The sequence below is a fragment of the Trachurus trachurus genome (assembly GCF_905171665.1).
Source record: "Trachurus trachurus genome assembly, chromosome: 5".
In the NCBI taxonomy this organism is placed as follows: Eukaryota; Metazoa; Chordata; class Actinopteri; order Carangiformes; family Carangidae; genus Trachurus; species Trachurus trachurus.
The window spans coordinates 31,810,891-31,833,372 of NC_139896.1; the positions used below are offsets into that span (position 1 = coordinate 31,810,891).

Genomic DNA, 22,482 nt, shown 5'->3' on the forward strand with positions numbered 1-22,482 from the left:
CATCCTCCGGATGAATTGTAATCACCTTGGTGATCGTTCCACTTATGGAGCCATCATTAAAGTTTGATTTGTGTCCAAATGGCGTATTGACCAGATATACAGTATATAGGCACAGAATTCCTTTGCCTCTGCTGTACTTTGTGTTAAGTGCTAATTACCTTAACGAAGATGTTAGGTTAACATTGTCTGCTAAATATCAGCACATCTCTACCAAACATATTTTACATTATACTTGTAAAATATTACTGGATAAACACAAGACATTTGTTTGAAGCCCATTAACTGTTCCCTCCTCTTTTAATTACCATGCAAGTACAGCAGGGGGCAGATGTGTTGGACACCAGAGTTGGGTCAGATCACATGAGAGGAGTTCGCCCTCATCCTGGAACCTGGAGTGTGTAGACATTGATGATAGTGCACAGAGACACTAATCTTGGGTCAGTTTTAATCCTCCTTGGTGTGCAAATTTTACAAAGGAACTTTGCTGGCTCTTTGTCAACGCTCAAGCTAACTTCTCACCAGAATATGCAGGAAACACCCACACCACCTTAACCAGCTGGATATATTTAGGTGAAGCAATAATCAATTGAATAGTATCTCTATATGAATGAAAATGTTAATGTTGAATGTGACATTACAAACTTTAAAGAGAAACAATCTACTGATATTAATCAATATCAGTAATATATTAATGTGATTAACATTTTTTGAACAGGGGAATCATGTTATTTGCATGTGGTTTTGACCCAATTTTATGTGAATCACATGTGAACCAATTTTCCACACGTGGTAACATGTTTTACACATGTGTTCTACATGGTAGCACATGTGGTAACAGTTTACTTGAATATATATTCAAGTAAACTGTATAAAATAACTCTATCACATGAAAAATAAAGATTTGGCTACTAGGCAGGATCTAGTTTTTTTCTTTTTTATTACTGATTACTAGTGATTATTTTCTTAATTAATCAGTTAACTCTTTTTTTATGTACTGTTTATGTACTTGTTTTATCCAAGCAACAAAACCAAAACCAGAGGTGTTTCATTTTTTTTTTTTAAATCTCACATTGGAGAAGCTACAACCTAAGAATCTGATTGGGCAACAGTTTTTTTTTTTAGTCACATGTGGCACCAGCACCACACATCTGAATATCCACCTCCAATACTTCACCTGTTTGTATTGTTGGTGTGCAACTGTTGTGTGTGGAGTTTATTGTGCAGAACAGTTGAGGTGACTGACTGACAGCTGCACGCACACTGGCCTGAGAGAAACAGAAATCAGCTGGTTAAAAACAGAGCAGCTGTGGTTGTGGTCGCCCCACATGGGCATTCTGCAGTCGAAAAAAAAAAAAGGGGAAATTCAATCAACATTTTTTATTCATAGTGGCAGATGGACAGAATTACATTTGCTATGCTATTCCTAATTATGTCCCTTGCTCTTTCACAGCTCATATATTTCTCCCACTCTGCCTTTTCATACGCGCTTTAAGCTCTGTAATAAAGTTTCCTGGGTCACTGTGCACATCTTGGCGCCTATTGTCTCCCAGGTTCACTCCAAATCACTGCCACCACAAGTCAAATGTCAGGCCTTTTCAAGCTCAGGGTCCCAGAGCCAAAGCTTTTCTCTTTCTTTTTTTTTACTCAGTGGCTCTTTAACCTCCAAGTCTGTACCTCAGTGTTTCCTCTTTATTCTCCTCAGATCTACAAGCACCTGCAGCAACGAGTGGCTGCAGAAGGAGGTGGTCTGGACCGTGTGAACTTTACAGATAAAACAGTCTGCTGTCTTTTCACCCTCTCTCTCTCTCTTACTCTCTCTATTCAATGGCCTCCAAGTATCTTGACAACCTTGCCTGGTATTTTGGCAGCAGTCCCTTGAGTGTTGATGTCAGCTGAGAGAGGGGAGAGAGGGAGGGAGGGAGGGAGAGCAGGAGTGAGTGGGGGTGGTTTAGGGAGGAGGAGGGGATGGCGGGCTGAAAGAGAGAGAGAGAGAGGGAGGGGAGGAGGAGGAGGAGTGAGCGGGCTATTCAAGGCACTTGTCCTCTGTCTCCCTCTGAGCATAGAGAGGAGGGGGGGAGGCGCACATGCATTGAGAGAAACACACTTGCGCACACACACACACACACCGTGGCCACATTTTCACAGCCTTGCTGCTCAGACTGACAGCAGCAAACGCAGTTGAGAGCCAGCACGGCACAGAGTGAGGGATAGAGGGAGAGAAAGAGGACTGGAAACGAGGGAGTCATCCACAGAGGAGAGGGAAGAAGAGGAGACTTTACAGGATTTGCTTCTTTTTTTCCTCCTCTGTGAACTACAATAGGGAATCTCTCTCTCCCCCCCCCCCCCTCCTCCCGGTGCTCTTCTTGATCTGAACTTGCTCTGCTGGAGGACCCGCACCTTGCTATGGCAGCCCCTGTGGGACATGGGGACACTGTCTCCCCTTCATCTTGCGCCTCTCTCCGCTGGACTACCCTCCTCTGGGTGCTGTTGACCCTTTGTAGCCAAGTGTGGGGCTTCAACCTGGATACTACCCACACTCTACATAAGTTGGGAGACAGAGGCACCTTTTTTGGTTTCTCTTTAGCACTTCACCAACAGATTACTCCAGAGCCTCAGAGCTGGTGAGTGCACGGCTGACTGACTGCGGCACTGAGCGTGTCCTCTGTGCCCTGTGTGATTGTGTGACTTTTTGGTGCACTTGCATACAGTACTCCTGTATCTTGTGTGCTGCACCTGCTCCCTATGCCATGCATTTCATTGTTGTAGGCTGACTTTTTTTTAACTGTGTCAGCAGGGATTTCTGTAAAAACGGAGACAATGATTTTCAACTGGTTTTCCTGGAGCAGATCAGGTCTGATGCTGAGGATCCTTTGATGGGACACTGTAGTTAAAGGATGGGGGAGAGAGAGTGTCCTAAAGTGTGTTGGTCTGTGAGTGTGTTCATGGGCGAGTTGTGCGCGTGTACTTCTGGTCCTTGTGACTGTTTGTTCTTTGATACTCTTGTTTGCCAACAGCTGTTTTCATATTTCTTTCAGTGTGACTGGATTAGTCATAAACCCTGCTCCTGTCCTCCAGAAATAATGAATAAATTATAACATGAAGCCTGTGCTTGTAAATCTTTGCAAGTGTTTACAGCATGACCATTAATAAAGTGCAATCTTCATTTACATTTCCTGTAATTAACATTTAAGGAAGCAGTGACAATAGTTTATCTCACTATGAGACAGATAAAACTCTTGTAATAGCTATAGGTCATAGGTCTGTACTGTTCTTTCCCCTATAAGTTTGCTGGGCATGCTTATAGACATCATAGTTAAGTTAAATTTTCTTTTAAACACAAGAAAATCAGCATATAAAATATCTGCAGATTGTGAAATATGAGTTGAATTCAAAACTTCCCTCTAAAATGAAGAAACACTAACTGTAAATCACAAGTAGCTCAAGTGCAGCACTTATGCCTTGTGTACTGTAATTCAAAATGAATGAATACAGAGTTAATTTACTACAGCTCCCTGTTTTGGAGCTCCATATTTAACTGTTGCCTGCTCAGTTTACCCGGGCTGCAGTCACCCTGTCGCCTGGTAAGACCAGGGGAATGACATCAGCATTCACACAGACGGGAGAGTCAGGTCGCCCAACTGAGACCTGCTCACTGTCCAGCAGCATTCCTCCAGCTTATTTTAAAAAAGTGACTGTGAGCTTAAAGTATTGTAGCCTATCACTCTCTGCTGCTGCCTGTTTTCAAACTGCCACGGAGTTGAGTGCTTGTTCAAACCAATCTGTGCTACATCAGCAGAGCCGATACTGCAAGGAACCGGTCAATAAACTGTTCTGACCTTAAACGCTGATGTGATGCGCCTACTGGAAGAGAGTGGCATGAATAATCCTGCTGCTGGTACACGGTGACATCACATCTGCTGTATCCATAGATGACTTGATATTGGAAATAGTGAAGTCATGGATAATGGATGTGCATTGCCTGATTTTGTTTATATTTTATTCATTATTTTTTGAATATAGAAGAAGGATGAATAGATTAGAATACTTAAATTGTAAACAAAAACTCAATACATCATTGCCTTTTCAGATTATATGGTCATTTTTTTACAGCACAGTTTTTAATCTGGAAACTTCATTTGGAGTTGTGTCTATGGGCGCCAATGTTCATTCTCTTTTAACTTTGTTTTTGGTCTCCAGCAGCTCCTGACAGAAATATCTGGTGCTTTATCTTCTAAATACTGCACTACTTTCACCAGCTAGTCGCTAACAATGTCTATCTGCTGTTTGGCACTGAGCATTTTGTACAGTTGATTTTTTTTAGAACGCATTTGTTGACAAGAGATTTCAGTCCTAATCACTAAAACAGTCTCAATATGAGCAAAAAACTTTCACATTGTCACACTGTCTAAACTAAAAATAATGCAAAGCTGTAAAATTGGCTGATTCCTCAAACCCAACCCCAAAGTTCACTGAAAAGCTGGTGATGACCTTATTAGCACTGACTGTGGGTGAAAACGTTATTCCACTATCAAAAATATAATATAGAGGTAGCAATTTCATTGTTCCTATCTGAATAATACATTTCCATTAGCTGCTGATAGGGCCATACTCTGTGTTATTGCACGAGGGAGTTTAGTTTCCAAAATGCTCCCATTATCATCTCTGCTTGTAATCTCTTCTGATGCACTGTCATGAAATGAGATGCTACTGACTCATTTTCTCTTTGAGTTATTATGACGTTTTGTGTTACTGTGGCCTGTGGCCATACTGTGTCACACTCATTGTTGTTAAGCCACCAAATTCAAGGGTGAAAATGATATCACTGCTTTGATGTGCTTACTCACAATTGTATCAGCCAGACTGTAATGTTTAAGTGCAAATACAGATCAGCTTAGTCACTGTGGAGTTTCACCTGCTTGGGTTTCTGAGTTGCCCAGTCCATTAGAGGCCCTGGAAAAAAAGAAGCAGATTCCTAAAGCATCAGACAAGTTATGTGCATTTCTTCTATCAGCTTCAGAGATGGAAACATTATGTCATGAATGATCTTTTGTTCGGCTTTACAGTATCTCTTCAGTGCAGGATTTTGGCTGCTCCAAGCGCTACGCTTCCTTTTCAGTGTGGCACCAAAAGCCATGGCAAAGGTCGAACCATGTGACACAGTGATCTCAAACTGATTGACGTGTTGTAAGGAGATCCTGTACAGCGACATGTCAGGAGGAAGTAAAAGTATGCCACACTCAGAGGGGGATAAGCACCTCGATCTTCCATCTCAGACCTCCGTAAACTGTCTGTGTTATCTGTCTTGGTTGATGTTGTCCTGAAGCAGAGGCCCCAAGCTGAACTCAGGGGGCTTCTTCTGCTGCTGCTGCTGATGCCAGACAGAGGATGAGATGAGAGGGTATTTAAGTCTGAGTTATGTGTGGGTCTGCTATTTGTACTGATGAGAAGTGCTTCCATGAATAGTTCACTGCCTGGTGAAGACAGGAAGCCCCCTGACCTTAATCCCTCCACTGCCAATCTCCCTGAAACAGCTACTGCATGTTTTATTCTACGCTGTAGAAAGGCATATAATCCACTTGAATTAGGTGGCACAAGTTTGTGCAGATCTGAACACAGAAATCGTACGTTTGAGGACAATAGCACTGCACTGAGACCCTTTAGAGGAGGTGGTCCCTGTGCAGATTCGTGTGCAGGTTGTGTGTGGTGGGAATGTGAGGTGATCTCTGTTTGGCACTGCAGGTTCAAGCTGAAAGGCTCCAGCAGCCAGGTGAACTGCAAAATACTGGGATAAGTAAATTCAGCAGCTGCTAGCATGTAGCTGGAGCACTATGTTCCCCACTTTGTATGGGACCGGGGAACATAGAACCCTTTTTCTTAAAAAGGGTCCTATGTTCCCCGCTGTGTACAGACCGGGGAACATAGAACCCTTTTTTAGAAAAAGGGTCCTATGTTCCCCGCTTTTCCCCAAAAGGACCCGGGGAACGTGCAATTTTTGTACCCATACCTGGAAGTGGAGTTGTGAGTGACTTGGCATATTTTTGCCTATTTTTGAGTGAGAAGTTGAGTTGTGACTTTGAGTGAGAAGTGTAATTGTCCCATTGGTTGGGTTTAGGGAATGAAGAAAGGAGTTGGTTAAGCTTAGTAAAAAGACCAGGTAGAGGCTAGACAGGCCAGATAGATAGAGAGAGTCCAGATAAGTATGAGTCCGATGAGTCCATCGACCAGCAACAGTGGGGAACATAGAAGCCTTTTTTTTTTTTTTTTTTTTTTAAAAGGTCCTACTGTATGTTCCCCGGTAACAGTGGGGAACATACTGTAGGTCCCTTTTTCAGAAAAAGGGTCCTATGTTCCCCAGTACTGGGACCAGGGAACATACCCTTTTTGGGAAAAACGGGGAACATAGGACCCTTTTTCAAAAAGAGAGTCCTATATTCCCCGATCGGGGAACATAGGACCCGGGGAACATAGGTACGCTCCTGTGAACAAAATAATTACCAAGTGGAAAGTGTCTGCTGCCATATTAGTGATGCCCAGTGAGCCCCAGTTGTGATTTGAGCTAAATGCTAGTGTTAGCCTGCCAACAAACTCATAAAAACAACAACTTAGCATGTATAATGTCTACCATGTGCAGAGTCTTAGTTTAGAGTAAAGGCATTCAGATGTATTTGCTAATTAACATAAAATTAACAAGGCTAATATTTGGCAATAAACCAAAGCACAGTTAGGCTACCTGATGAGCTGCAATATATGGCCAACTCCAAACAATTTAACAACAACAACAACAACAACAAAAAAGTCTACATGAAAGCTGATATGATTCATTCTGCAAAATTTCTATGGGAATCCACATGCTATTTGTGGATATGTTTGAGTCAGGACCACGTGGTGGACCAGAGGTCTCATGAGCCACCCTGCTAATGTGGCTAAAATACCGATAGACTGTATTCAGATAAGCTGACTCTATACTGCAGGCTTTTATACATCAATATACTTGATGCAGCAACCATGCAGCATCCGGCATCTAGTGCAGCATGTTGTGTCCAACCTCTGTAGGCATGGTTGTTTTTTTTGTTCTCATACACACAGTCAGTTGTGAGAAATCATATAGACCAGGAGTGTGTTAGTGAAAGCAAAGGGTCTGAATATCATTAAGATATTTCAGTTTTTGCTCTTTAACGAATTTGCTAAAAATGTAAATTTCTATTTTCACTTTGTCACATGATGCTTGTACAGTAGCTATATTATGTTTATTGCACAGGTGTGATATCCAATGTAGCCTACTCTTACAGACTGGAAAACCTGAGGCTTCTACATCTTGTCACGTGATTTAATATCAAGGTTTTTTTTTCTGTCTTGAGTGCTTTGAGTGGGGGAAGGCAACTCTGCTTGCTTCTTTGATGTAGGCCACAAATCATCTCTTATTGTTTTGTTTCTTTCTATGTGGCCTTGAAAGACACCTATTGTGCTTTATCTCCTCTTTCCTCATGTCCAGCCCCCTTTTGTCCTGTTTAGATTCATGTAAGTCATTTCCTTCCTCAAATCAATTTTTCTGTGGCAAATGAATAAATATGAATCAGTGTTATTTCTCTTTCTCAAACCCTGTCATCCTGCTTTGGTTGCAGCATGGTTCACATCATTGTCAATACTGTCAGGCTGTGATTTATCAGACTGCTGGCCTGTTGATTCAATAGACCTAGAATTTACCGTGTTGCGTTGCTGTCATGGAGAAAGCAGAAAGTCTCCGGTTGCAACGAGGTTCATGTTTACCGTGGACCTGCTTTGGTGCCTTTCCGAGCAGGAATACTCCGCCTGACTGGCAGTGGGGCCGCAGGTAGCTGATATAATCCCAGACATCTAGTCTAGAGTTCAGTTCCACGGGCTGAGTAAGAATCTAAAACAGAGCTTTCTGAAGCTGAACAAATCCTCCCATTGGACTGGAGGCTTAATAAACACGGCTTAACAAACAAGAGTGGTGCATGGGAGTCATTTTTGGATGACCTCTGAAAGAGTACAGAGATTGCAGGCGAGGTCAAATGCAGAAGATAAGAAAATGTTTACTTTAAAATCTTTAAGACATGATATTTATTTATGTTTGACATTTTAACATATGCTTCTTTGTTTGGTGATAAGAATGATGAAAAGATCTATATCACTATCTACCCCCAGTCAACCTACGCATAGAGGCAGGAAATGTGGCTGGTTTATATTCAACTAGCAATGAGAGTGTTATAAATCAGTTTGTAGCTCAGCAAGGCAAAAAAAAAAGAGCAAATGTTGAGAATGTTGAAGTGTTCCTATCAGTTTATTTATCAAGTTTGACAATTACTAACTTTTTACTTTGCTATTTAATTGTGTTATTGTGTTTGCCTTTATGGGTCAAACACAATAACCTCTGTCCCTTCCAGTGCCATGTAACACAGATTGTGTTTGAATGAGGCCCAACATAACTGCTTCACACATTCATATCACAAAGAAGAATTTCTGGGTAGCTCATTTGCATTAAAATGGCAAAGTAAAAGCAGCTTTTCAGCCCCGGCTTAACATTCGAGAATGAACCTTCCCCTTTTTTCCCTCCCTAATTCAATTCATGACTTTTCTCCTGCACCATCTTTCTCTTTCTCTCTCCTTTTTGGTTTGTCCCACAGTAACTCTTGTTACTAAATCTCTCAGAGGCCATTCATGTGAGAGCCTTATAAATGTAGGAACTCACCCTGCAGCAGTGCTTATTTATATGAGAGATCAGAAGGAGCAAAGGGTATAGCATTGGCTTTACAGTCTAGCATGCACACAGACACGCACGCACATACACACACACACACACGATTAATGCTCTTTACTACCTCCCACTTACTCTCTGTCTATTTAGCATTCTCCCATTCCTCCACCGGGCTGCCTGGGTTCGGACAAAAGCTCGGTGGGAAGCAGCGCTGCCTGGCTGAGAAGCTTTCAGGAATATTACTCTGCGGACCACGTGCTCATCGGAGGGCGAGGGACAATCTGCAGAGTCAGGAGGAAACATGCAACTTAGATCTGATGCAGGTGCAGAAAAAATCCATAGTTTGGCAGTGTATTTGGAGCAGGAGCTGATTGAGCATCTGCACCTCAGATGTAGTTGGCAGATAAAAACCTCAGGTCACATATTATGAAGGTCAAGATTTCTAGGGTTTTATCGCATTGTCAGTACAAACGTTCAGTATCGTTGGTGTGAATTGCTCTTGTTTGACCATGTCAGGTTTTCTTTCCCTGTTCTTGGATCAAAATTTCAGCTGTTCATACCTCGAAGTGGCCATGAATAACATATGATCTGAGTATTGGGGGAGGGGTCGCAAGAATGATGGGGACGGGAACTGCAGGGATGAATAAATCATGGCAGGCCTTCCCTTTGATTAAATATATGTGTGTGCGCACGTGTCCACGCTAAAGTGTGTGTGCGCTGGGAGGCACTTGGGCCGACTCTGATAAAGATGCAGTTTAATCAATCAGCTGATGGTGTCTCCAGAGGGAACCGATACTGAACCGAGATCAGCGATATGTCATGAAAAGCTGAAAGGAACAGGAAATTACTAAACACGAGGGGGCTTTTTGTTTATACTTAATTTGTTTGACCTTTTTGGTAATAAGTCTGGTTAAAAATACCCTCCTCGATCATTTAAACACATCACAGGCCTATCTTTTCTCATAAAGTCTGCCATTTTTTGGCCTTTTGCCTTAGAGACAGGGAACATGAGCAGAGAGAGGCACATGGCCTTCAACAAAGATCCCCTTGTTGGAAATCAATTTGTGGATCTTGTGGACATGTTGTGCAGATTCCCTTGTTTATCCAGAACTGTGAGTTAAATAAACCTCGAGGTATTGGCTAGGAAAGTACACAATGCTTTGGTTGACACATCCTATCTCAGTTTTGTTCAGGTGGGCTACATGGTTTTTCCCAAAGAAATTTAAATCAAAAGCAACTGCACTTGGTTATTTGTCTAGGAAGACGTTTCACCTCTCATCCAAGAGGCTTCATCAGTTCATGTACGCATCTGACCAGGCTGGGACTGGTCCAACTATCTGGTGTGGAGATACTGGTATTTAACCTCTACACTGGGTCTCCACACCAGATAGTTGGACCAGTCCCAGCCTGTACATGAACTGATGAAGCCTCTTGGACGTCTTCCTAGACAAATAACCAAGTCCAGTTGCTTTTGATTTAAAATTCTTTGGGGATAACGATGACCTGGACAAATATGAATATTCACAGGCCCGCAAGGTTTTTTGTTTCATGGTTTACAGGTATCAGTATGATGTGAATGTTAAAGAAGAGTGTGAGTGGGTGAAAATCTCTCTCTTTCTTCTCTTTGTTATCTCTGATCATCATTACATCATTAAGAGAGAAGATAGAAAGACCATGGAGATGATTAGTTTCTGCAGGGCAAGATGTGTCAGTTGACCTGAAACCTCTAAATTGATGATAGGTGTGACTGAATGAATGACTTGGTGTGATTGACCTATCGGGGGTGTTTCCCTCCTTTTCATATGGTCCTCTTCTCAGAGAGATGGATAGATGGGTGGATAGCTGATTGACCAGCCACACTCTCAAGGTAATAAGAAAAGGAAAGAAAGAACAACTGAAGGTGGAATATGAGAACCAAATAGATTAGTATCTAGATAGACAGACGGATCAATAGATGGATGAGTGGATAAGAGGGGAGAAGAAAGGGAGGAGGTAAAAAAAAGGAACAGGGGAAGGTTGTGTCCTCTTTACACTTTGGACCTGAGGGCCAATCATTACCCCATCTACGTCTGGAAATAGCTGTTCATTTATTGATCAGTAGTGGGGCAGGTGGTGAGCTAAGGGGTTGTTAAAGATGCATGTAAAGAGAGGATGGGGTTACCATTGTCCTCTGATACACAGGAAAACAGTCTGTGTCTTCAGGAAATCTACTACCGGTGTTGCCTCCAAGTTCCAAGGGTCTTTGTGATCTTTTAAAAAGATTAATATCAAACCACCCCTGTGATGCCCGCCGAAAGAATCGCTTCAGCAGGAAGTTGAATCATATCCGTGGGCGGTGAACCACAATATCCCAGAGGAGTTGGTGCGCAGACTGGCAGCTGTTTCTGTCTCTCTTTTTGCACTTTGCTGTTGTTATTACCCCAACCCCTATTCTCCTCTGCCCGGACCGGGAGAGCGTTGAGATGTTCAAAACATGATGATTCAGAGTCGGTCACCTCATTCTCAGCTGTCGTTTGCTCATCAGCAAATCTGAAAGGAGAAACTGGAGTCAGGTGTGAAAGCAGCATTTTCCGTGACAGGCCCTTTAGGTCTGCTTTATGAGGCCCATCATCGTCACAGCGGCCGTTGTCGGACAGGCTGCGGCCAGCGTGTTGATCCAAAGTTTACACAGTTGTTGCGCAGCCTTCTGTTGTCTGCTCCGTATCCACTAAATGTGTGCGTGACTTTGTGAATAGATATCTAAGTTATTCGGGCGCCCATGCCTCTATTAACGTTTGCATGCTTGCACATGTTTTTCTTCGCATGCACGTCTGTGTGTGTGTAAGTGTGCGTGTGTGTTTGTGTGTCCGGGTCAGAGGTCATAGCCTTGCCTCGGGGCAACAACAGAAGGCCTAAAGAGCCCCTGGCCCCCATGCTGATCCTATAGAGCCACTGTCTGTGGAGCAGCAGCCTCACGCTGATCTCGACGGACAGATGTTAAAGGCTGGGAGTAGACTGATTAAGAGGAATCAACTGTTTAGGGAATGTGAATGTTTAGGGAGTATTTGATTCAAATGTTTCACGCCCGGAAAAAAAATTCCAAGAAAGGGTTAGGCTTTTAAAATATTTGCATGTGCCATTTCACTTGCTTTTTAGTTGGGTCCTTGTGTTAAAATGAAGTGTGAAAAAGCCTCCATTCCCTCAAAAGCATGCTCTTTGGATGATGTGCAGTCACACTGATGCCCTTAGCAAATGGAGGCAGAGCAGCTTGTGTGGCCCTCTCGTCACCGACTGAAGTGTTTCCTACTCTTTTCTCTCTCACACATCATTTCTTTCTCATTTTCTCCTTTGTCAGTTTCAGTGCCAGAACTTTGTCTCCACAAACAAGACAGAGCTTTGGGGATTACAGAATACCCTAGTGCAGATGTGTGCGTGTGTGTACTGTTTGACTGTATCGCTAAGCTTTCATAAGTAACAAAGCAATGGCCATATTCTCAGCATGATGATCAGTGTGAAGAAAATAGATTTTTAGTAGCACAGAAGTTGCCAAAAAAGGTTTCTAACCATGTTTTAATGTTGTCACTTATTCAGTATATCGACATAGACTAATGCTGTTTCTGATCTACTTTGGTTTTATTTAAGTAAGAAATATGGTAAATTGCTGTTCATTGTGCGGTGTGCTTAGTCTGATCACATGATTTACAATCTACCGTGCACTTCCACTAAAAAGGCTGTATCCAGGGATGTGACTCCTAGGAGAAGTGGGGGGAGGAGGAAAGGATTGTGTGTGTGTGTGTGTGTGTGTGTATGTGGGGGTTTGGGTGGGGGAGGGGTGGACAGGATTGTGGAGAGAGTGTCAGGGTCACTGCACATGGATATGAGTGCAGTGTAATGAGGATGGTGTCTGTGGGTGCTCTGTGTTTTGTTTGTGATGATTAGCTGGGAAAACAATGATGATTACCCAGAGCTACACACTGTTAAACCAACACGGGGTTATGGATTTCTGTGGCTTGGCAATATGTTGTAATACACTGTTATTGTTTTGTTGCAATCAGTGGTTGAACCTTTGTTTCTGACAAACACGATCAGGTTGATTTACTTGCACTGCATTCCTTGTTTTGCTGTTTTTTAATAGTTTCTCTTCTGTTAATTACTGATTTGAACAGTGACTGACAGGTCCTCTCTACCACAGGTGATGCATAATGTATATCTGTTCATTTTAAATATATAGCCTACTGTTTATTTGCAGATTCTATATATTGAACATTATAACAGTCAGTGATTTTCATGAAATATGATAAATCCAAGTGATGTGATTTTCCCTTTAAACTGCCATGAAGTCAAATTTTTAATTTGTTAAGTTTGATTTATGATAGTGCTAATTAGCAAATGTCAGCGTACCAGCATGCTGTGATCAGATGGGGAAGATGGTGAGTCCCTCTGTGCAGCTGGAACGGCTGTAGACTTGTTTAAATCAGTTAGTCAGATGCAGACAGGCCCCAGGTGCACAATCTAATCTATACGTACATCCTGATAACGTAAATCACACACCATCACCCATACATTTCAGCCATGCTGGTGCCTGCTCTGTAGTGTCTGGGTCCATGCTGGCATTTCACTATAAACTCCATCACTGTCACACTCAACACCCTCATATCTCCCCCAGACTCACAACAACATAATACCCACAACCACACACGCGCACGCACACACACTCTAACTCAATGTCACATGTGGGTTTAGTGAAAGATGAGCTTGGCAGTGGAGATGGCGATCATGCTATCTGACTCAATCATGAACAATGAAGTGAGCTAATACGTGCGTAAAGGGCAAATAATTGAAAGCATTACTCATCCGAGACATTTGATCTGCGTCAAATTTAGGACATGTGTGCCATGTCTGCGTCCCTGCATGCTCCGACTTTAGATAATCAATTGTAAAAAAAATAATAATAATAAAGAAAGAAAGATACAAAGGGTTGAGCTGGGCAGATTGAAGAGGAATTACACACTTAAATCTTTCTCTCCAATGATGCTTTTTTTATTTAGGAGGATTATTTACAAACACGTATACTACAGTATGTATCTGGTAGTATGAGTAATTGTCAATGACATTAGCACAGCTTAAATTCCCTAACACTGCCTCATCCTGTCCTCAGTCTCCCTGACATTTCCTTGTAGTGTCTTGAATTAAAATGATCCTACATCTATCTTAACATAAATGTGATGCCAGTAGGTATTAATCAACCTGCCTTTGAGTTGGCAAACACTGATTTTCATTCATGATGTGATTCTTTCTCCTTGAAGAGTCATTTTTCCTCTGTCATGGTTGTACAGTTGACCACATACAGTATTGATGCATTTGCTGCTCGCAAGCCATTCGACTCTCTTCTCCAAATACTGGTGGTTTAACAGCTTAACAGACCCCCCACCCTGACACCCTGACACCTGCCTGTATGTCTGCAAACCTGGGGATGAGGGGGGTTCAGCTCAGCTCAGCTCCTATACATAAACCAGACCCCCCTGCTGGAATGCTGAGTTGTAAGAGGGATCCAGTCTTATCACTTTTTTTAGTGATATGTTCCTCCTCTTAACCAGATCCCTTTTGTTTAACACATGTTTGCATTAGATTAACACGGGCTGAAATTTTTCATGTGGACCACCGATGATGTGTGCACTGTGCAGTAGCCATTATCACATGAGATGTCTTTGCTTTGTGTAGCTGTTTTGGGTTTCCATTCATTAGGTTAGGGGGTATCGTTCCTGAGACATGCATGTCTGCACCTCAACAGAGGTAGCCTGTTTTTCAGGGAAGACAAGGCAGGAGTAAAAAATAATGTAGCGCTGTCTGGGTGGTATTCTTGGTAATTAGAGTATCTGAGTGTAATATATCTGTGTGTATTGTGCTTTGCCAGGATAAAAGGGTGGACAAAAGGTTTTTTTTTACACTAGAAGTAAAGACATTACATCAGAATGTACTGCTATTTTTGTGTAAAATTACTTCGACAGGGTAATTTAAAACAGTATGGACCATGGTTAGGTGGCTTAAGTGCTTTTTTTTTTACCTGAAATTATGTGATTTTACATTAATTTGTTAAATGTCAGAATAACCAGTTGTTCTTGCTCTATGACTGTCAACCAACATGGACTTTTCCAGAACTGCTACAAACTTCACGAAACATCAAAGTACAACGTTTTAGTTTACTCCTTTTAACCTTCAAGTGTGAATCATGGACTATTCAATAATTAATCAATTATAAATAAGTCTTTAACAGCAAGTTTCTATCTCCCTGTTTTGACTGTGAAATATGAGGATGTGCAGTCTGACTCTGGACTGTCGTAAACAGTATTGTGTCTGCATGCCTGCTGCCACCTGTTGCTCACTAGGAAAGGAAGAGTCCATTTAAGAAGAGGGTGGAGCTAGTGTTGTCAAATATACAGTATATCATGTACTGTATCAAACACACCTATCTCAATTACCCAGCACAAGAGTAGTGAGGAGTTGCTGTACACCCAATACTCATGTTATGGCTGCACTCAGGTTCTCTGTTTGTGTGCATGCTATATCAACTTGCTGCACCGTATTTATAGGACAAAATACTTCCCAGCCACAGAGATAGCTCTAATTTAAGTGTGTACACAACAAGATAGATATGAAGGGGGCTGATGGGGGGAACTCTTCGTGGGCATTGCAGCTAGTTAGTCACACTACTGCACTACTACTACACCGTTTCTGTCAACACCACTATTTTTATTCAGCTATAGGCACATTATAGTTGCTGCTGTTGCTCTAAAGTTAGGATTCATCTCTCTGTGTCCTATAATGCTCTCTTTGTCTTTTTGTCTTTCCATCCTACATTCCGCTCTTTATTCTGAAATCTTTCTCCATTCTCTCAGTTTCCCCACGTCTTGTTTCGCTTCCGTGCATACAGTATGCCACGGCCGACAGTGTTGGGTGGAATGTGGCCCAACGCTTGGTTTTTAAATAGCACCCTAGACTGAATCAGCCACTCCTAATAAGGCAGAGGGCAGTGACACTGGCCCCAGAATATCAGCAACCACCTCACTGAGAATAAAACTTTTCCTTTCCTTAATGGTGAAGCTACTTTACCCATTGACATTACAGAGATGCTCTAAATTGATGCTCTAAATTGAGCTTGTACTTAGTAGAGTAATGGTGGCTTCATTTGTAAAAAAAAATGGACAAATATTGTGTGAAAAAACAACCAAGGTGTTATGTTCACTGGGATTGTGGGGGGTATGACACCTTCAATTTTCAAATGCTGCTTTTGTCTGCTTCACTTTGTTTGTTGCATTGTTTCTGAATATTTGATGTTTGAGTCACAGAGCAAACCATATGCCATGCCATATGAAATACAAGCTGCTCTACATTACTATAATGATATTTTCTAATTAAAAAATAAAGTAAAGTACATTGTAAAAAAGAAAGAAAAAATAACACATACCAAAACTATCCCACCAGCAAGAGTCAGATTTGGTTGAATCACACATCGTGACATTATGCAATGTTTGATCATCACTGCTTTGACTAGACTTTTCATTGTGTGTGCATCAGATTTAAAAAAAAAAATGTTTTATGGAACCCAGGATGAACTTGAAAAAGACATATCTGTGTGAGACACACCTCTGTGGGAGCAGTCATCAATCTTGAATGTCACTGATGTTCCCTCAGGATCCTGGTGGGGGCGCCTCAGGCAGCGGGGCAGGGGAGACTTCGGGGCAGTCGACCAGGAGCCCTGTTCAGGTGTCCAATCACACCAGAGGAGTACGACTGTGAGAGGGTGGACATTGATGGAGATGGTAAGTGTAGCACAGCTGAAACTGTCTTTTCAAACAAAAATAATAGCCTACTATTGATGCATTGTCTGTGTAATATCTTAAGCAAAGAGGTTTCAGCTTCTCATGTTAATATTTTCAAATTTTCTTAGTCATTTGTGACATTTTTTGAGTTTTCAACTAGGCTACTTGAGAATCTAATTGACCAGTGCCTAATTAATTATAGGCTAATTTGTTTCAGCCCCGGTTGTGCACAGCAGAGATGTAACTTTATGATTATTTTTAGGTCAGTTGGTTGGACAGGACCTGTACAGCTAACTGCTAACAAACTAGGCTAACGTTAGCTAACTCAACTTGTCAAACTTACTGCAAATCTTGCATAGATATCGCCGCAATCTGCTCTTTTACTTGCTGCTGTAGATCAGCCTTCTAGTTCGCATCAGAAACAAGTAGCCTGCCTAAAACCTGTGTGGCTGCGTCGGTGCCCACACACCTGGTAACTCACCTGTAATTAGTAATGGCGTACAGTGGGCGCGCGCAAGCTAGTGTAAACAGGAAGTAGATCATCTACTCTGCTGTTGAAGCTTGCAAAAAACAGAAACAGTGGAGACAACTACTGAGTTAAATTAGAGTATCTTTGATACTAGCAACAACAACAAGGTCAGTGGTAATTTCATTTCTGTTATATCTGCTTTTTTCTCTCGCCCAAGACTTAACCCAGGCCGGTGTTTAACTTAGTTAGCAGTATTTCCAAGCACTTAAGTTATGCGTAGTGGACCAAAAAACCTGTAAAATGGTGCATTTTAAAATTAAATAGACTAGTAGTGCGAAGCCCTAGAGCGGTAGATGCTGAGTCAAGTCAAGAGCATCTTGTCAGTAACTTTGTGCACTTTCTAAACAGAGCCATGGAAACGACAGGTGGCGGTGCAACGTTTTGTAATCAAGCTAGCTCTCAGAGAGCGGTGGTGTCATAATGCCACTTGCTTCATATTCAAAAGCTTTAAAGTAATATTGCCATAGTAATGTATTTATTGTACTCTTTACATGTTTTTTTTTTTTTGCATTACATAAAAGAAAAGTATATTATGCATAGAAAAATTATATTTAGGCTACTTGGTGGTTTAGTATGGAAACCAACATGTCTACCATTCCTTTCTGTGTTTTCACTCAGTGAGCCTAGACAGAGAGAGCAAAGACAACCAATGGCTGGGAGTTACTGTTAAAAGTCAGGGCATCGGAGGGAAGGTGGTGGTAAGTACAGACCTCTTTGTGTATTCATTAACACAGGAAGCTGGGTCTGATTCTTCAGACTGATATTTACAAAATTAAATAGAAGACACATTTTCAACTTTGGTTGATCTGTTATTGCCCTGTATTAGCCAATATGACAATATGTTCATCACTAGTGAAAGTATTTATGACAATGCTGTTATCAATCCCTCACCAGACCTGCGCTCACCTGTATGAGCTGAGGCAACGTGTGAGTCAACCTTCAGAGACTCGTGACCCTATTGGACGCTGTTACGTGCTGAGTGAGGACCTGACAGAGCGAGATGACCTGGATGGAGGGGAGTGGAAGTTCTGCGAGGGTCGGCCACAGGGACACGAACAGTTTGGTTTCTGTCAGCAGGGTCTCTCTGTCAGTTTTACCCCGGACAACAACTTCATTCTGTTTGGTGCTCCGGGAACATACAACTGGAAAGGTAAGGAGTCTCACTTGCCTGCAGAAAGAGGTTTTTTTTTTTTACATGTTTATTTATATAGATAAATATTTATTATATGTATACCATTCTGGGAATTGTACTAATTAGCTTTCTTGCTAGTAATCAAAAAAGTTGAATTGACACCACATCTGCATCCAGCTAGCAGGGATCTGTCCTAATGCAACAACATATATATCTGTCTGTCCATCTGAAGATCACTATTAACCTGTTATATCTTTTTTTGTTCAATCCATATACAAATGGGTTTACAAAGTGTAAAAATGACCTAACTCCGTTTCAGACAATCAGCAGAAAGTGACTGTTCCTGGAAAGAAAGTGAATAAGATGATGTCCCAAAATACTGAAATGTTCCTTTTAAGGCTGACACTCAACTCTGGATATTGCAAAGAAAGCGTTAAGTGTGAGCTATGGAATAGAACCAGTCCATGTAAACAGTACAAATTAAAAAACGTATAGGACAATATACAGGGATAAAGAAGCAATTGAACTAATTCATGAGTCAATCTGGTGATTGGACAGTGAAATCATTTCAGAGCAGCAGCATCCAGTTAATTACAGAAAGCACTGAGATACTTCTGATGCAGTAATAAGTTAATGGATTGATTAATATTGCATTGTCATATAGTCAGCCAAGCAAGATTAATTCTATGATTTATTGTGTAATAGTTTAAGGCATTTATATAATTCACATTGTAGTACCACACCACATATAAGCCATGGCTCAGATTTGACTGAGGGTAAAGAATCAGTGTTGTGTGTGTGTGTGTGCGTGTGTGTGTGTGTGTGTGTGTGTGTGTGTGTGTGTGTGTGTGTGTGTGTGTGTGCATGTTTGAGAGGAGCGTGAGTATCAATACTCCTGTGTCCTCCACTAGTGTTGTGTTGTTGTTTTGCTGTGCCCTCACCTATTTCCATTCCAGGTGAGATGCGCGTCCAGCTCCTAAACCAGACTCTGCTAGACCTCGGTTTCTATGACGACGGACCGTACGAGGTGGCAGATCAGAAACAACTTAATGCTCAGCTGATCCCTGTGCCTTACCACAGTTACCTGGGTAGGATTTGCCCTCCCTGCTCACTGCTGCCTGTGCACAGGAGAGAAAGCGAGGGCAGGAGGAGGGGCGACATCAGGGCTCAGGCTGCACCCACCATGACTGATATAACCACAAGAGTTACCACCAGTAACAGCCGCCACCCTGCTTTTCTTAGAAAACATATTTTAATTTCCCTGTCGTTCCCTGCAGATTATTTCTGGCTGATCTGTGTGACTCAGAAAGCTTTGCATATGATCCCACTTCGTTTTTTTTATAAACACTTTCCCATGTGAATGTGGGTGCTCATGTCAAATGTGGTCAGAGCTTATTGTGGCCTGACATAAATTCTCACAATGCCAATATTTGTTTCCTCTCTATGAGAAACTGGGTGTTATCCTCATTCCGCCCTCTCTAGAGACGCTGAGCAGGAAAACATGTCAAAACTTTGGGTGGGTGGTGTGCAACGTCAGGGTGCAGTCTGAGCAGTGAATGTCATCCCTCTTCCGGGTACCCAGTGGTGTTGCAGGAAAAATCAAACACTGCGGCACCACAAAGACAAAACACCAATCAATCACAGCTTGTCTCACCTGCACCTCCTTTCCCCCCCTTTTTTCTCTCCTTTCACTCTTTTTTTCTCCTCACCATTTCACCACCCCATCACTCCCCTCCCACACTCCTCCCTCTCTCTCTCTCTCTCTCTCTCTCTCTCTCTCTCTCTTCTCTCTTTCTGTCTTTCTTTCCCTGTCTTGGGCCATAGGGCTCTTGTTCATGGCTAGCCCTGTTGAAGATGCACTGCTGTACAAAACTCTGGAGCCCTCCAGCCGGCCCACACCGTTTGGGGATGTAGCTCATAATAGCTACTTAGGTTTGTAGGCGTGAGATGTCGTTGTTTGGACCGGATTGGGCTTGTAGATGAAAACGTCCCTCCCTGTTTTCAGTCTTTGTCTTAATCTCTTCTGCTAACTCCACTTTATGTCTACGTCTGTAGATTATAGTGTAATCTATGTACAACATGGGATAATGTCATCACCTTCACTGTTTGTAAAGACACAGCCATCCAAAACTGAAATTATATTGTAAAATATGGTTAATTTGATTTCACTTTCAAACTTTTCTTTACTTGTTGAATGGTAAAGATGGTTGTCTCTTTGAGTAGCAGCAGGGTGTTTGTCTGTTCTGTCTGTCGATCTCCGTTGTCTGTAGTGTTTTGAGTCGGTTTGTCACTCTGCATGTGTGTATCGGTACGAGACTTTCCAGGTGGTGGTGGTTTTTCTCGTCGGTCATCGTCGTTCTTTTTTGACTAAAAGGGGTTAAACTAACAAACACGACCTAGTTATGTTGGCAGCACTTTAAGCTAAGTGCTAATATTAGCATTTAGCTTAATGGTGGGAAGTGCTTTGAGTTAAATGCTAACACACTCACAAGGATAATATTAACATGCTGATGTACCGCCTTCACTTAGTTTTGCATATTAGTATGCTAACATTTTCTGATAGCAGAGAACACAATGTATAGACTGGTGGGAATGCCAACACTTGTGCAGTATTTAGTCATAAAAGGTTTAATTCATGTTCCCACATGATATGTTGGAGATCGCTTAAGTCATTAGGATGCATCATTATGGAATGAGAAAATCTTTCCTTGCTGTGGATGTGGAGATAATTTAACTCGGCAAGTGAAGACTTTGATCCATCATCAGTACTGAGGAAAAGTCAGGGGACCACAAAAATGAGAACGATAAATCCTCTGGTGAGGATTAATGTGGTTGTGACATGTTTTGCTCTGGTGCAAACTGGTGAAAAAGCGTTAGTTAAGAAAGTAGTATTCTGAGACACGTTGTCATTCCGTCTTATTATTTAGTGACCATGTGTAATGACCTGTTGGTGTCTTAACAGGCCTGCTATGGTTATTGCTATCACTTGGTTCCGGTTCTTAATTTTCAAGTGTGTGGATCTGCTATAAATCTCTTCATTCACATACCTCCAAGCCTGCTTACCCTCCTACTCACCATATTGAGCCGTCTACTTGACAACGCTAATTCCCACATGACCTTTAGCCATCATCATAACTCACATGCTTCTGTTGATCCTAACCAGATGATATGCCACGCCTATGCATGCATACTAAAATGTCATAGACAGAGCTTTTGAATTTATGTGATCAAAACACACAGGGCAGGAGCACTGCTGAGTAGTGCTGAATAAAGGCATACAACCCTTATTACCTCCATCAAGACTCAATGACATACAGATAATGATTTTGTGGGGGTTTTGTGCCACAAAGAAGAGGTTACAACTAGAGCCAAAACCACAACTATTAAGAAATATTTTCTCACCAATTTAATTTGTTTTATTTCAGCTTGGAAGTTTACAAATGTACAGTATTTGTCGGAATATGAAAGAAAAGATAAAGAAAAATATTTCTTTGAAGTTAAAAAAAAGAAAGAAAAGAAAATGATGAGCAACAAATGAACAACAAGAGTATATATTGCCTCAGACTTACAGAACTTAATAATACATTTAAATTATATCATTTTAACATCATGGCATAAGACAAACCAGGTATGTAAAAAATAAAAATATCAGTAATGAGAAGGATTAGTCATTCACATGTAGAAATAAGTATGTTCATACAATCACTCATTAAATAAAGAATAGTGATGGGAATTTATCATTATTTTTTCAAACATTAACTAGATAGTGAATATTCTGTTGGTGATTTTAAGATAATGAAGAATTGTACACTGCCGTGCTGAGGTTACAGCTTCCACAGGTGTATGAAATGGACATAATTAGATATCGATTGATCGTTCAAAGAAAATCATTAGAAAAACACGACACACAATTATCACAAAAAATCTTAAGGCCGACGAATTTAAGTGAAACAGTTTATTGGGATTTCCACTGCCGGCCCGGCCTTTGTTAGGCAGATGCAGGGCCCCAATACCTTTTAAAAACCTTTTGTAGCATTGAGCTTCCATTCCCCATTTAGCTTTACAGTGTCAACCTTGTTGTGAGCCTGTGTGTTAAAAGCTACCCAGTGTGGAAAAAGTAGCACGTATTGGTTTTTACAGGAGCTGAGATGCAGACTGTTGCATTCCACACCTGCCACCCTGGAGCTGCTCACTGTTTGTCTCTGTTTTGTCTCTCTCTGACTGCATGTTTACTCAGGACTAACAAATGCCCTGATAGATTATCCTCCCTTTTCGCACCCTTTGCATGTCTTTTTTTTTTTAACTT

The 22,482-nt window shown here is 41.6% G+C and overlaps 1 protein-coding gene across 2 annotated transcripts in view; it reads left to right on the top strand.

Annotated features, from left to right (window-relative positions):
- The first annotated feature begins 2,075 nt into the window (after positions 1-2,075).
- Positions 2,076-22,482, top strand: part of itga7 (integrin, alpha 7) — a 32,754-nt gene continuing 12,347 nt past the window's right edge. The window contains exons 1-5 of one of the 2 annotated variants that reach the window (XM_083972315.1): positions 2,076-2,621; positions 16,388-16,515; positions 17,663-17,742; positions 17,939-18,194; positions 19,133-19,264. In XM_083972315.1, coding sequence (XP_083828441.1) covers positions 2,404-2,621; positions 16,388-16,515; positions 17,663-17,742; positions 17,939-18,194; positions 19,133-19,264 — 814 coding nt within the window. In that variant the 5' untranslated portion in view covers positions 2,076-2,403. Of the gene's footprint in view, positions 2,622-16,387; positions 16,516-17,662; positions 17,743-17,938; positions 18,195-19,132; positions 19,265-20,000; positions 20,109-22,482 lie in introns of both variants that reach the window. The other variant, XM_083972316.1, reaches the window with a different exon arrangement.